Source organism: Pyrus communis, chromosome 9 (assembly GCF_963583255.1).
Source record: "Pyrus communis chromosome 9, drPyrComm1.1, whole genome shotgun sequence".
NCBI lineage: Eukaryota > Viridiplantae > Streptophyta > Magnoliopsida > Rosales > Rosaceae > Pyrus > Pyrus communis.
The window spans coordinates 9,309,771-9,323,959 of record NC_084811.1 but is presented as its reverse complement, the minus strand read 5'-3'; the positions used below and the strand labels follow the sequence as shown (position 1 = coordinate 9,323,959).

Sequence of the window (14,189 nt, the reverse complement as noted above, 5' to 3'; positions counted from 1 at the left end):
GATGGGAGGGTCGAGATTGAAGAAGATTAAACAAAATTGAATATTCCGTTGGTGACATCATAACGCCAGATATCGTTGTTTGTGACATCAACCGCAAATTCCGCTATTTGTGATACCGCCAAATTCCGCTGTTTGTGACATCACCACCGCCAAATGTAACTTTTTTCTGTCAAAAATTCCAATTTTGTTTGTAGTTTCGTAGGCCAATTCATTGCATTTGGTCCAGTTTTGACGATCCTTATCCTCGACGAAATTCAGAGTTGGTTTGATAATTATTTTATTTTTAATCATTAAGTTTGGATCATTTTTTGATATAAGTGTCTTCATTTGTGTTTGGGGTATCAAATCTTACGATATGGTATACCTTGAAAAGGGTTTAGTTGATTCACTACTTATGTTCCGTCCTTCGTTTTTTTTTTTTTTTTTTTTCTTTTTACCGTGTGTTTCCATACGTTAACTTTACTTTAAATTCCTATCAATAACATGTCTCAATGCTGACTATCTACTCATTTTAATAAGCAAGTTACGTAACTCTTGAGGGGAGAGGCGGATGCATTTAGAGGCAAGGGGGGTCAGCTGATCCCCTGAACTTCAGTAAATGTCTAAGAATAACTTGAGTGTTGACCCTCCAAACTTCGGTGAATGTTCATGGATAACTTGGGTAGTGCCCTTTTAAAGATTGGGGTTAGCTTCATACAGGGCCTCCAAATGTAAGAGTGGCTCTTTTTATTTTTCTTTTTAATAAATATTATTTTGTCAAAACAATATAGTTTCGGAGCCTTAGTTTAATAAAAAAAATAAACACCAAGAGCCAAAAAAATAAATGCATCGATGATGGATATGTCACTCGAGGGAGATCACGGCTTAGAGCTCAAAGAATCACAAACTTCCATCATTATCATGTGGAGCTCCTTGCTGCTATCGTTGATTAGCAACTTGTGGAATTAAATAGTTGCTTGATGAGGTAAATACATAGTTGCTTCTTTGTTTAGCAAGTTTGAGCCCGGATGATTCATTCTCGGCTTTTGATGAACAAAAGCTAATTTGTTTTGCTCATTTTATCCTAATAAATTTACTACTTGTCAACTCTTGGCACTTGAAGATCAACTTGGGCATTATATTCTTGATATGCGTTCAAGTAGTGAATTTTCTCAATTGAAAGGAATTGGTAGCCTTGCAAAAAAAAAATTGGTGGAGACGGGAAGGAATAGTGTATGTCACATCCTGGCCCGGGACGAATCACCTCCCGGGCCCGCTCCACCACCGTAACACGATATTGTCCGCTTTGGGCTTACCATTCCCTCACGGTTTTGTTTTTGGGAACTCACGAGCAACTTCCCAGTGGGTCACCCATCATGGGATTGCTCGAGCCCCCTTCTCGCTTAACTTCGGAGTTCCTACGGAACCCGAAGCCAGTGAGCTCCCAAAAGGCCTCGTGCTAGGTAGGGATTGGAATATACATTTAAGGATCACTCCCCTGGGCGATGTGGGATGTCACAATCCACCCCCCCTTAGGGGCCCGACGTCCTCGTCGGCACATTTCCGACCAGGGATTGGCTCTGATACCAATTGTCACATCCTGGCCCGGGGCGAATCACTTCCCGGCCCCGCTCCACCACCGTAGCACGATATTGTCCGCTTTGGACTTACCATTCCCTCACGGTTTTGTTTTTGGGAACTCACGAGCAACTTCCCAGTGGGTCACCCATCATGGGACTGCTCAAGCCCCTTTCTCGCTTAACTTCGGAGTTCCTACGAAACCCGAAGCCAGTGAGCTCCCAAAAGGCCTCGTGCTAGGTAGGGATTGGAATATACATTTAAGGATCACTCCTCTGGGCGATGTGGGATGTCACAGTGTATATAATCATGAGTATTTGTTAATTACATTGGCTTTAGTTCTACCAGCTGCTACTGCTACTGCTTTAGTGGAGAGAGTTTTTTCCGTTATAAATATTGTGAAGATTCCATTGTTCAACCGAATTGAAGATCAATGGTTGAGTGATAGCATGGTGGTTTATATTGAGTGCAATGTTTTTTCTTCCATTGACAATGAAGCTATAATGCAACGTTTTATGAAAACATGTCGGAGATTATTGTAACTTGTATTGTTATTTGCTCTATAAGTTATGAATGGTGGAACTATGGTTTAATTTTTAAGGTTATTAGGTGTCTAAAAAATATTTGTAAACTTTTACATGTGACCCCCCGAAATATTTTTCTTGGATCCGCCACTGCTTGAGGGTAAGGTTTCTGAGATTGAAGTGGCTGGGGTCGGTGCTGGACGAAGGACATCTAGATTATGATGAGAAAGTATTCAATAAAAATGATGAAAATGTTGTCATAGCATTCTAATACATATTGTGATTGTGTAAATCCTAAGTAGAGATATATTAGGAATCTTTTGATATCTAGAAGATTTTTCCTATTAGACTTTAAATTCTTGGAGAGTAAGTTTCTCTCCTCTTTGTTACTATAAATAACGGCATAAGGACCGGAGAATAACAAAGAATTCCTCAAGCCTATTCTCCACTCTCCTTCTCTCCATGTTACACCCTTTTTTTCTCTCAATTAAATATAAGCTACAATAGAAAAATGAATGAAAAAAATCTTGAAGTTAAAATAGTTAGGTTTTGGTTTTGCATTTTGTACCTCCTCATATATTTCTTTTACATCTCTCCAACCGATCTTTTCTCAACTCTATATGTTTCCTCCCATGTATTTCTTCCTTATCCTTAACGGAAAATTAAAAACAAACTATTAAAAATAAAATAGTTATTAAACAAATCATAAATAAAAATGGTTCTTTATACAAACAAAAATATATTGATAAATGTTCTCAGCTAACTAAGTTAAAATTTCTTGCTAAATAAATAGATAAATATGAGTTGGTAAAGACGGACAACCTATGTCACTAGCACTAAGATTTAGTATTATTTATCTCAATTTTTAAGTAAAAGTCTCATGTTTAACTTTCATAAATGATAAATTTGATACAATTATAATTAGAATTAGTGTGCAACTTAAGTCAAATCAATCTCCTACGTCCAATATCATTGTATATAAGGAACAGCCTATTTCTATATATTAATTAGTATGAAACATGAGCATTATTGGGAATAGGATTCAAATTCTTCTTATTTTGTTACATGAGAGCAACTCCACCCCTATCCACTTTGCGCCAGCACCCAGCCCATTTATCCACTTAATTAAACAGTAATAGACCCAATGAACAGTAATAGGCCAAAGCATCTCCACCCCAAAAAAAATGTGCTGGCACCTAGTCTAAAAATGCGCTGGCACAAACGATCTCCACCCCTACAAAATGCGCTGGCACCCAGTCCATTTAAAATATTAAATAATTTTTTTATAAAATAATAAATAAAAAAATAGTTTTAATTTCGGATTGGATTTTTAACCAATCTCGTCACGCCACGTGTCATTATCCTAACGTACTATTTTTTGAATAGATTTCCGCTAAGATTTTCAACCAATCCCGACAACCCACGTGTCACTTCCTGTTTACAATAATTTAGGCAAGATTTCGATAAGATTTTTAACCAATCTCGTCACGCCACGTGTCATTATCCGAACGTACTATTTTTTTAATAGATTTCCGCTAAGATTTTCAACCAATCACGTAGTGCCACGTGACATTGTCCAGAACCTCATCTTTTTTTTTTGTCCATATAAACCCTACATCCCTACATCCATCCTCACACTAAACTCAATCCTTTTTTTTTAGCTCAGAATTCTTCTTTATCGTTTTCAAATCTTGAGTTCTTACAATGTCTTCTTCAAGGAGAGCGTATAAACAGTTGCAAGAGCAGCAGAAAAGGTTGTTGGCACAACAGGAAGAATTGGTCAATCTTGACCAAGGTGGAGGTGGAGATGAGGCCTTCGCAATGGAGGAAGATGAGGATGATCACCACAGAAGGCGGAGGGCCTCACATTCATGCCGTATCATGGAAGCTATGGGTCAGATAGCCAAACCCGGACGTGCGGCAAACATCGATAGAAGAAGGGAAAGACGAGGTAAAGATCTCTTGGAAGATTATTTTATTCCCAACAGCGTTTTCCCTGATCATGTTTTTAGACGTCGTTTTAGAATGCAACGAAGTTTGTTCGCTAAAATCATGAGTGATGTTTGCAACCATGATCCATATTTTGTGCAAAAAGAGGATGCTTTTCATGTTCTAGGTCTTCTTCCTGAGCAAAAAATTACGGCTGCCTTGCGAATGCTTGCATATGGAGCATCTGCAGATCAAGTGGATGAGATCGCAAGGATGGGAAAAACAACAGTTCTGGAGTCCCTGATGCAGTTTTGCTCTGCAATTGAAGCCCTCTACACCAATGAGTACCTTCGGCAACCCACGACAAGGGACATGCGAAGGCTTCTGAGGAAGGGTGAGATGCGAGGCTTCCTTGGCATGATTGGAAGCATCGACTGCATGCACTGGACATGGAAAAACTGTCCAAGTGCATGGCAAGGAGCTTATGGCGACAGAAAATGAGCCAAAAGCATCATTCTGGAAACGGTGGCTTCTTTTGATACATGGATTTGGCATGCTTTTTTTGGTGTTCCAGGAGCTCAGAATGACCTAAATGTCCTTGCCCAATCTCCAGTGTTTGACGAACTGCTACAAGGGCGTGGGCCGAGATGCACATATTGGGTTAATGGTAATAAATACGAGGGACCATACTACCTTGCAGATGGTATTTACCCAAGGTGGTCAACATTTGTCAAAACAGTGCCACACCCGCAGAGTGAAAAAGAGAAACACTTCGCAAAGTGTCAAGAAGGGTGTAGGAAGGATGTCGAGCGTTGTTTTGGTATCTTGCAAGCTCGTTGGGCCATTGTCATAGCTGCAGCTAGAATGTTTGATGTCGAGGCTCTTCGATCCATCATGATGACGTGTATTATTCTCCACAACATGATTGTTGAAGACGAGTATGATTATGATGCCTTCGATGAATACGAGCCGGATCCGATGAACAACTCAAGAACACAAATCTACTATGCTCATGACCGGACCGAAGATCCCGTGCAACACGAGCCGTTGGAACGGGATGGACGTTACAATGAATTGATCGTTCAACGATACACTTCATTGCAAGAGCCATACTGGCACATAGCCCGCCAGAATGACTTGATTGACCATCAGTGGAGATTGCACGAAGGCGAAGATAATTAAAATAAGGCTTGTGGTTGAAGAATAAAGTGTATTGTTTTTTAAGTAATCTTATTTAGTGTGTTTGCTTTTTTTTTTTTAAGTTTAAATGGTGAGGTTATGTAATTTTATTTGGTGTTTTAAGTTTAAATGGTGAGGTTATGTAATTTTAAGTTTAAATGGTGTTTTAAGTTTAAATGGTGTTTTATGTAATTTTATTTGGTGTTTTAAGTTTACATAAGAAATTAAATAAAGTTCTAAAAATAAATAAGAAATTACATAAGAAATTAAATAAAGTTCTAAAAGTAAATAAGAAATTACATAAGAAATTAAATAAAGTTCTAAAAGTAAATAAGAAATTACATAAGAAATTAAATAAAGTTCTAAAAATAAATAAGAAATTACATAAGAAATTAAATAAAGTTCTAAAAATAAATAAGAAATTACATAAGAAATTAAATAAAGTAGTACAAATAAATGCGAAATTATACAAAGTCTATGGAGTTAGGATATGTGGTGCTAGAATCTTGGTTGCTAGGATTTCTGTAGCTGGAACCCCCTTGACTTGTTTCGGCATCTCTTGCACGCCTCCTTCGCACGACATCTCTTTTTTCTGATGTCCAAAAATATTTTGAATTCGGAGACAGTCCTACTAGAGACTTGTTCATAGTGTCACGATCTGTTTGAGCCATCCTTTCTTCTCTAAGCATCTCATTCTCTCGATGAAGTGCTTCTCTAATCATCTCGTTCTCTCGATTAACTATTTCTCTTTGTCTCTCAACCGCCGCATCACGAGCCTCAGTACTGCAATAATTGCTGCCATAGCACCAGCTTTTTCCTCATCTCTAGCCTTTTCCCATGCCATGTTCAGTTCACCTTGACGAGTAAGTTCCTCCATATATTTAGTGTAGTCATTTTTGGAAGAACTACCTTTTTTCTTTGATGCCTTTTTACCTTGAGGCCTGAGGGACTGACGAGTCGGTTAGGTTTCTGGCACTTGTTCAGGCGTCCCTTCCGTGTCTTCAAATGTGTTGGCTTCTTGTTCGGCTGTGTCTGCTTCTGGTGAACTGTGTAGACCCATACCGTGCATGACAACTTCTGGACCGGTTGCCACAATTTTGTATCTAGGGCAATCTTTGACAATTTGCCAACATTCCCATTTGTTGAATGATTTGTTATGGTTCTTTGCATTGTAGAATGCTTGTGCTTGTAGTGTCTATAAAAATGTGGGATAAGATAGTATTAAAAAATATGGGTGTAACACAAATAAATAAATTAAAATATTGATGGACGTGGAATGCATATAAATTACATAAGAAATTACATAAAATATTGATGGGCGTGGAATGCATATTACATAAAAATTATATAAGAAATTAAATAAATTAAAATATTGATGTGGGTGGAATGCATATAAATAAATAAAATATTGTTACCTCATCTGCTAAACTTGTCCCACTACGTAGATTACCAGAAGTATGAGAGAGGGCGTTTTTCCAACAAGTAAAGGATGCGTTGAGTTTTTTCCAACGACCTTGAAGACCTTGACTAGATCTGGCATCTTTTCCATGTACATCGCAAAACGATTTCGTAATTTTACTCTACATTTCTCGCTTATCCATCTCATTACCCGTAATCGGGTCATGAGTAGTGCGAACCCAACATTCACACAACGTAACATCTTCACTGAGCTTCCACGAAGTCATTTTTTTCTCTCAAAGTGTACAAAATATTCAAATGTAGAAAGTGTAGAAAGTGTAGAAAATATTGAAATGTGGTGTAAGGTGGAAGATGAGGGTTAGGTATTTATAGAAAAAAATAATAATTTTTTAAAATTTTTCTGTATTTTTTAAAAAAATTTTGACAAATTTTAATTAATTTTTAATAAATTTTAATGTTGTAATTAATCTGGACCGTTGGATTTGAAAAATAATCAAATCCAACAGCCAACACGTTGTCACGTGGCCAACGGTCAAATTTCTGACTGTTGGGCCTTTTTTTTTTTTATAATTTAATTTTTGGTGAAAAACACGTGGACCGTTGATCTGTGATCGGACGGTCCAATTTAAAAGTGAAATTTAAATTTTTTTTACCGTTGGAAATCCAACGGCTCTGAGGAGGGCCACGTAGCCCTTTGACAGACGGACTCAACTTGCCCTGCACGCGGGCCCCACCGCCTGCAGATGCTGTCGGCTACTCGCGCCAGGAGCGCGTGTTGTGCACGCGCCAGGGAAACGGACCGGCCTCTGGGTCTGTCCATTTTGGGCTGGGCTCTTGACTGGCACGGGCTGGGTGCCAGCTTGTTTTGCAGGCTGGAGCTGATTCACTTGGTGCCGGGCTATTTTCTTCACTTGGTGCCAGTCCATTGGGCACGGGCTGGAGTTGCTCTGAAGAGAGTGTAAGCGGATTAAGCGGCAAGTGTTTTACAACTGTCCATTGAAATTCAAAGCTTGGCAAAACGATTATGTATTATTTAACAACTTAAGTCCGTTGACATTTAGTAATACGGTATTGTAGTATTGCTCTTCATTTGTAAGGAAGAGGTATTAGGTTCAATTCTGGCAAGCCAATTAGAAGGCTTAACTCACTTTCTCACTTAATAGTAAATACTATCGTTTGTTGAAAAAAAAAAAAAAAAAACAACTTAAGCCCGTTTTGATAATTATTTTGTTTTTAATTGTTAATTGTTAATTTTGTTTTATATAACCATGCATATATAATTGCATTAATCTAATTATGTACATGCATGTCACAACTTTAAACCCTTTGCTTTGTTCGTCGAAAAGTTTCGTCACATACCTTGGTTAGGTAAATTTAAGTTGGCCTTGATGTAATGACTATTTTCCTTATGGAATTTCTGCAGAATTAAACCACTTGTACAGGTGAGACTTGTGTGCTCCATTAGAGTTGGTCATAATTAGGTTTATGGATTACGCATTGCTGGTAAGTATATATAATACATATATAAATGAGGCAGATCCATGATACTATTTTTTTACACAATTTTTTACACATGTTTTTGTGGCGGTTACTCCATAATGTATTTTAACGATCTTAACCGTCTATCTTTAGAACATCATTCATACATCATCCTTGCAAAAAATTAGATAAATCTAAAATCATTAAGGCATTCATTTGTAGTGAAGAAAATGGACAAATATGGTTCAACAAAAAACCATAAACCATTAATCCAAATGTCATATAGTAGTAGATTTTGATGATTTTTAGTAGACATGACCTTTAATGGAAAACCTAAAATATAGAATTCAGATCATTAAAATACATTATTATGTAAGCTGCACAAAATGTGTGTCAAAATTGTGTAACAAAAATAATACCTCGGAGCTGCCGCCATATAAATATATAGTGGAGCTCGCACAGTTGTCAGCTAATAAATTGATTCGGAACTAATCCCTCACCCAAGCTTACGGCTTACCTCATATTTTAAGAGTATGGTTTTATGATAGAATGTTGGGCTAATTACAGTTCACATCCTTTCAGTTTTGGGTGATATTCACAATGAAACATGAGGTTTAATTTTTTTTTCATTTTGCACCATAACGTATTGAAATAGTATCAACAGACTATGGTGTGATTGGTTGTTTGATCATTTATTAAATTAATTACATGATGAGCATGAAAACCTTATATGGACTAATACGTAAGCCACGTTTATACCACATTGACAAAAAAAATTCATCAATTTGACGGAGCATTAGGTGTTTAAAGAGACAAAAAGTGTGAATTGATATATTTCAAAACCTTAAGATCCAATGTGAAAAAAATTAGAACCTTGTGTCCCGTTTTAAAAATCACTTCCACTATAGAATTTTCGTATACCCATGTACTATTAGCCTCCAAATAAATCTTTCATAAGCAAAGAGTTGCATGAACTACAAAACTACATGGTACAATTATACACTGAAAATCAATAAGCAAATAATAATCAGAGAGGTTTGTACACCACCACAATATTACATGGCTGTGACTCTGAATATATCACATTTCCTTCATTTTTTTTACCTCCTCTTATTTTTACTGCCCAACAACAAGGCAAAGTAAAAGAGAATCCTAAAGAAGAACCCCCAAGCAATGGTGATCCACAGGCAATTCCATTTACTGAGTTCCGTGATCCCCTGCTGCTTCAGTATATCCATTCCGGTGGTCACGCAGGTGGACGCCGTGATGTTCACGCCCAAAGTTGTGCTCATGCTCTTGAGAAGCTTCAACTTCATTGCCACGGGGAAGGCCTCTATTGGTGAGTTGTCAAACATCTGGGTCCCCCTCACGAAGCACTTGATTGGATCATCGAGTTCGTTTTGCAAAACGCCCTCATAAGGGTACTTCACTAGGGAAATGTAGTGAAACCAAAGCCAATAGGGTGGGATTCTATCCCTACTGATGAAAAATCCACTAAAGAGTACGAAATAAGCTAGAACTGCCACCACAACGGTGTATCCCAACATGACATGTGTCACAACGCCTGACAGGAACGTGACGAATGAGCTCCCGGCCCAGAAGGCCGCAAAAATAGTGAAAAAGAAGAAGAGGAAGCCGTGGAGTCCACCAGCGAGCCCCACGGCCCAGAAGGTAATAGCGGCAAAGGCTATGGAGAGGAAGGCTAGGGAGGGAATGGAGATTATGGAATGAGCTAGGACGTATGAAGAACGGCGGTAGGCATTGTAGGCGGTTTCGCGCATGAAAATGTAGCGTTCTTGGAGGAAGACGGGGATGGCCTCGGCGCAAGTGTAGAATGTGGTGGACATGGCGAATGCGAAGAACCCTAAGCGTTCTTGGATGCCTTTCGGGGAATCGTCTAGGTGCCAAAACATGGTGGCTAGGATGATGCCGGTGACGAGGACCGCGCCTAGGCGAATGCCGAAGAGTTCGGGCATTCTTCGGGAGTTTGTGAGGGAGCGTTTGGAGATGACTGCAATTTCAATCCAAGAAGGGTTGGCAAATGTGGGGACTGATGAGGAGAGGTTTGAATCATTTGGTGCTCCGGAGACTAGTTTGCCTCTTGAAATGCTAGCACTAATTGCATCTTTGAGAGAAAACCTTGGCTTGCAGTTGGAGTTGATCAAGTTGTTCTGATTTTCTCGTTGTTTTTGTTCGTCCATGGTGATCTGCCATGATTTGTTGAATTCCACCAAGTTCTTGGTTCCGCCTGTTTTGCAACATCGAATTGTAAAATAGTCAGCATCAAATCAAATTTACTCCACAAGTAATATGTAGACTTGAGCTTACTTGAGTTAGCTAGACTGATGTGCTCTCTTTGTATTCAAGTTCGAATGTGCCTCACGTAATTTAGATTAAACTATAATTACTGTTCACATAAAAATCTTTCTACGACACATGTCGATATCAATTAGAAATAGATAAACATGAATGCATATCTTATATTAATTTGATGCAAAAATTTGAAGAACTAATCTTGACATACGCTAACTCTGTTGCACTCACCACTAAATTTTATCTCAAATTTTTACTTGTCAAATATGTTTCTTTTATTCAAAGAATAATGCTGAAGAAACTAAATTTTTAAACCAAATGGTGTGTCACAAGGAATAAGCTTGTTAATCAACACTTAATAAAAATCCAATAATCAACAATCACATCATTTTGATTTACAAAAATTGGTTTAAAATTTTGGTCTTCCTAGCATTACCTTTTATTCAAATGTATGCCTACTTTGAATATTACTTCTACCTAATAGATAAAATACTAAATATTTGCACATGCATTATCAATTCATTTAGCGAATAAATTTGGTAAAAAAATTTAGTGTGGTTGAAAAGGTCACCTGGGGTTTCCTCGAGTTCTCGAATGAGGTCAAGAGCAAACTCAGTCCGATTCTCAGTCTCAGGAATCGGATGCCCGAACTCCCCGAAAAACACCGGAAGATTCGCCGGCGATCCGCTATACACAGTCTGTCCATGTGACAAGAAAATCAACCGGTCCATCAAGCTCAATATTCTGTAACTAGGTTGGTGAATTGACATGACCACAATGCTCCCACTCTGTGCAATCCGCTGCAAAACCTTCACCACCATATAAGCACTCGTCGAATCCAGCCCCGAGGTCGGCTCATCAAGAAACAGAACAATGGGGTCGTGAATTATGTCGATTCCAATTGAAACCCGCCTTCTTTCGCCTCCTGAGACGCCTCGGTGGCCCTCGTCACCGATCACAGTCTTGGCGGCATTTCGAAGACCAAGTTGGTCGATCAGAGCCTGGACTCGAGCTTTCTTCTTGGACTTTGATAATCTCCGAGGAAGCCGAAATTCAGCTGAGAACATGAGAGTTTCTTCAACCGTTAGCATTGGGAACAAAAGATCGTCTTGCATGACATAAGCTGATATGACCTTCAAGAGCCTTGAGTCTAAGGCCTCCCCGTTTAGTGTGATCGAGCCTTTTAAGCTGTCCTTGGCGATTCTATCCGCTAGAGCGTCAATGAGCGTTGATTTTCCCGACCCGCTTGCTCCGAGAACTGCCATGATCTCGCCTTCTCTGGCCTCACCGGATATGCCATTGAGCAAAACTTTTGTGTTTGGGTTTGTGCTGTTGTTGTTCATGCCCAGTTTAACCTCTGCCGTATTTGGTTTCCTTTTGAAACAGGCGGGTACTAAGGTCATTTTACGCTGGACTTTTACGCTGTATGTGAGATCAGTGAATGAGAGGACAAAAGGGTAGGAGGAGGACCCGGAGGTGCAACCGTACCCTAACTCAAGAACATGATCATGAGGAGTGATGTCGGGACTCTGTGCATCTCCGACCCACTGGAGGAGCTCGCCCAGGGTAGGGTTTAGGCCTCGGGGTCTCGGGTTGAAATCTATGAGCTCCATTTTGGCGGTGGGAGTTTGATAATTAGTACGAGGACTCTTTGAGAGCGCGATATATAGAAGGTGAGATTGTGATGACGATGGTCACTGTGTTTGGTGAGTTTTAAGTGTCCAACCGCTGCTTGCGTGAATGCTTCTTTAGTTGGTCAGAAGAGAGGGAGAGGAAGTTGTGTCTAGCCTGCTAGTTCTCCACTGTAGTTGTACCAAGTCCAAAGGGCTAAAGGGATTATATGAGTTGGCTCACTCTTACCATCATCTCATTACCATACCCCAAGTGACCTGAGTGGCTTGGGAATTTCTTTACTTGTAGGCTTGAAATTCGAATATTCTTTTATATATGATAAAACTAGATGTGATGGAAAATAAGTTAAATAGCAATGGAAATTAATATATCCGAACATTTTTTGGTTTTTATTTATTTTTATTTTTATTTTTTTATAACTCATTCAAAATCTTTCAAATTTTGAAACATCTTTCAACATTGAGAAAAAAAATTTCACTAAACTAAGTAACTAACATCTAAGCATTAAACTTGAGTTTTCTTTCCCTGATCTTTCTCGAGAACAAAGGATCAAAACTTAAAACATTTTTCAACATTAAGAACATAGTACCACTAAATTAACTAAGTAGTATTAAACTCATGTTTTCAATTCACTATACCAAGTGCTTCATATTATATATATACACACACGCTAATGAACAAAGTGTACTTGTGACATTTTCCTGGTAAAGATTCTCAGATCGGTGAATGCATGCATGCAACAGAAGAGCATATAACACACGAAAAAATTCAATAAGTTCTTGCAGCTACATGTTTACGTGCAAATGTTTAATAAGGAAGCACCATAAGAGCTTTTCCAATTTTCAAAGGTAGTTTTATTTATTTTACTCAAACATTATAAAAAAAATAAAAAAAATAATTATCTAAAAGGAGTTTTGAGTTCTACCATAGGAACTCTCCCAACCAGGCTGAACGTATTCTATTTAACTTAGGTTTATCACAGTTTTGTTACTGTGTAATCTATATTAGCTAAAGTCATCATTTCCCCCTCCACTTCTCGACAAACTTGGTAGGCCATCAAAATCAAAGAAAACCCACAATTTTGAACAGTTATTACTTCTGACCATCACCAAACATTCTATTGGATAATTAGGGTTTCTTTGTCACACTATATAATTGTCTCACTTCAACTAAAAAGTTGATGTGCAATTGCCTACATCCCTAGTTGGTTGCAATTGTCAAATGTCAATAGGTAACATTTTAGAAAGATGGACTAGGGGCGAGAGGCCGCTTTCGGGCAGTGAAAGGTGCAATTGTATAGGATTTCAAATTTGAAGGGACCTTAAAAAAATTTTACTTTGTCCTAGTTGGTTGCAATTGCCAAATGTCGATGGGTCAACATTTTAGAAAGACAGACTAGCTGCCAGAGGCTGCTTTCGGGTAGTGAAAGGTACAATCCCACGGGCTCCAAATTTGAAGGGACCGTCAAAAAATTTTGCTATCTAATATTTATATGTAATAATGCTATATATTAAAAAAAATATTTTTATTAGCACTATAAAATTTTATTGTGCATTCCTTATAAGTATAAATTTTGTTCTCTCTAAATATAAAACTTTAAGAGTGCAATAAGATATTTGGAGTGCCAATAACAACACACCAAAAAATGGTTTTTTTTTTACTTCTTTTAATTTAATGTTATAATGCTATATATTCAAATAAAACTTTAAATTTAGAGTTTTCGAAGGTTTTTTTCTTGTTTGGTTGTTTAAGACTAAACTACTTTTGATTATTTGGTGAAGATTATGTTTGTAACTCTTTTTACTTATTATTTAATGACATTTGAAAACTTAGTGAGTCCTAAAGTTTGTTTTGATTTAAGTTATGCTTTCTAGCATTAATATATTGTTCTTTTTTTTTTTGGAAAACTATCATAGAAAGGGCCCCTATTATAAATTTTGCGTAGGACTCCCGAAATCTCAGAGACTGCCTTGCTAGCGGCTCATTACTACTCACACCACAGTTATCCTCAACTTCCAATTTGTATCCTACCCCCTCCATAACGTGTAGAATTTTCATCACAAAAACAATTAAAAATGAAGTCGTGATAATATAAGTCAAATTTAATTATGTCAATTCCCAGCTCATTCAACATGAATTCTCACTATTAGTTCTATC

At 38.0% G+C, this 14,189-nt stretch overlaps 1 protein-coding gene across 1 annotated transcript; it reads right to left on the bottom strand.

Annotated features, from left to right (window-relative positions):
* Window positions 1–9,059: 9,059 nt before the first annotated feature.
* Window positions 9,060–12,254, bottom strand: LOC137745977 (ABC transporter G family member 20-like). Its single transcript, XM_068486013.1, has 2 exons — window positions 10,972–12,254; window positions 9,060–10,335 (listed from the first exon to the last, which is right to left on the bottom strand). The coding sequence occupies exons 1-2, from the start codon at window positions 12,011–12,013 to the stop codon at window positions 9,188–9,190; spliced, it is 2,190 nt and encodes a 729-aa protein (XP_068342114.1). The 5' UTR covers window positions 12,014–12,254; the 3' UTR covers window positions 9,060–9,187.
* Between the last annotated feature and the right edge of the window lie 1,935 nt (window positions 12,255–14,189).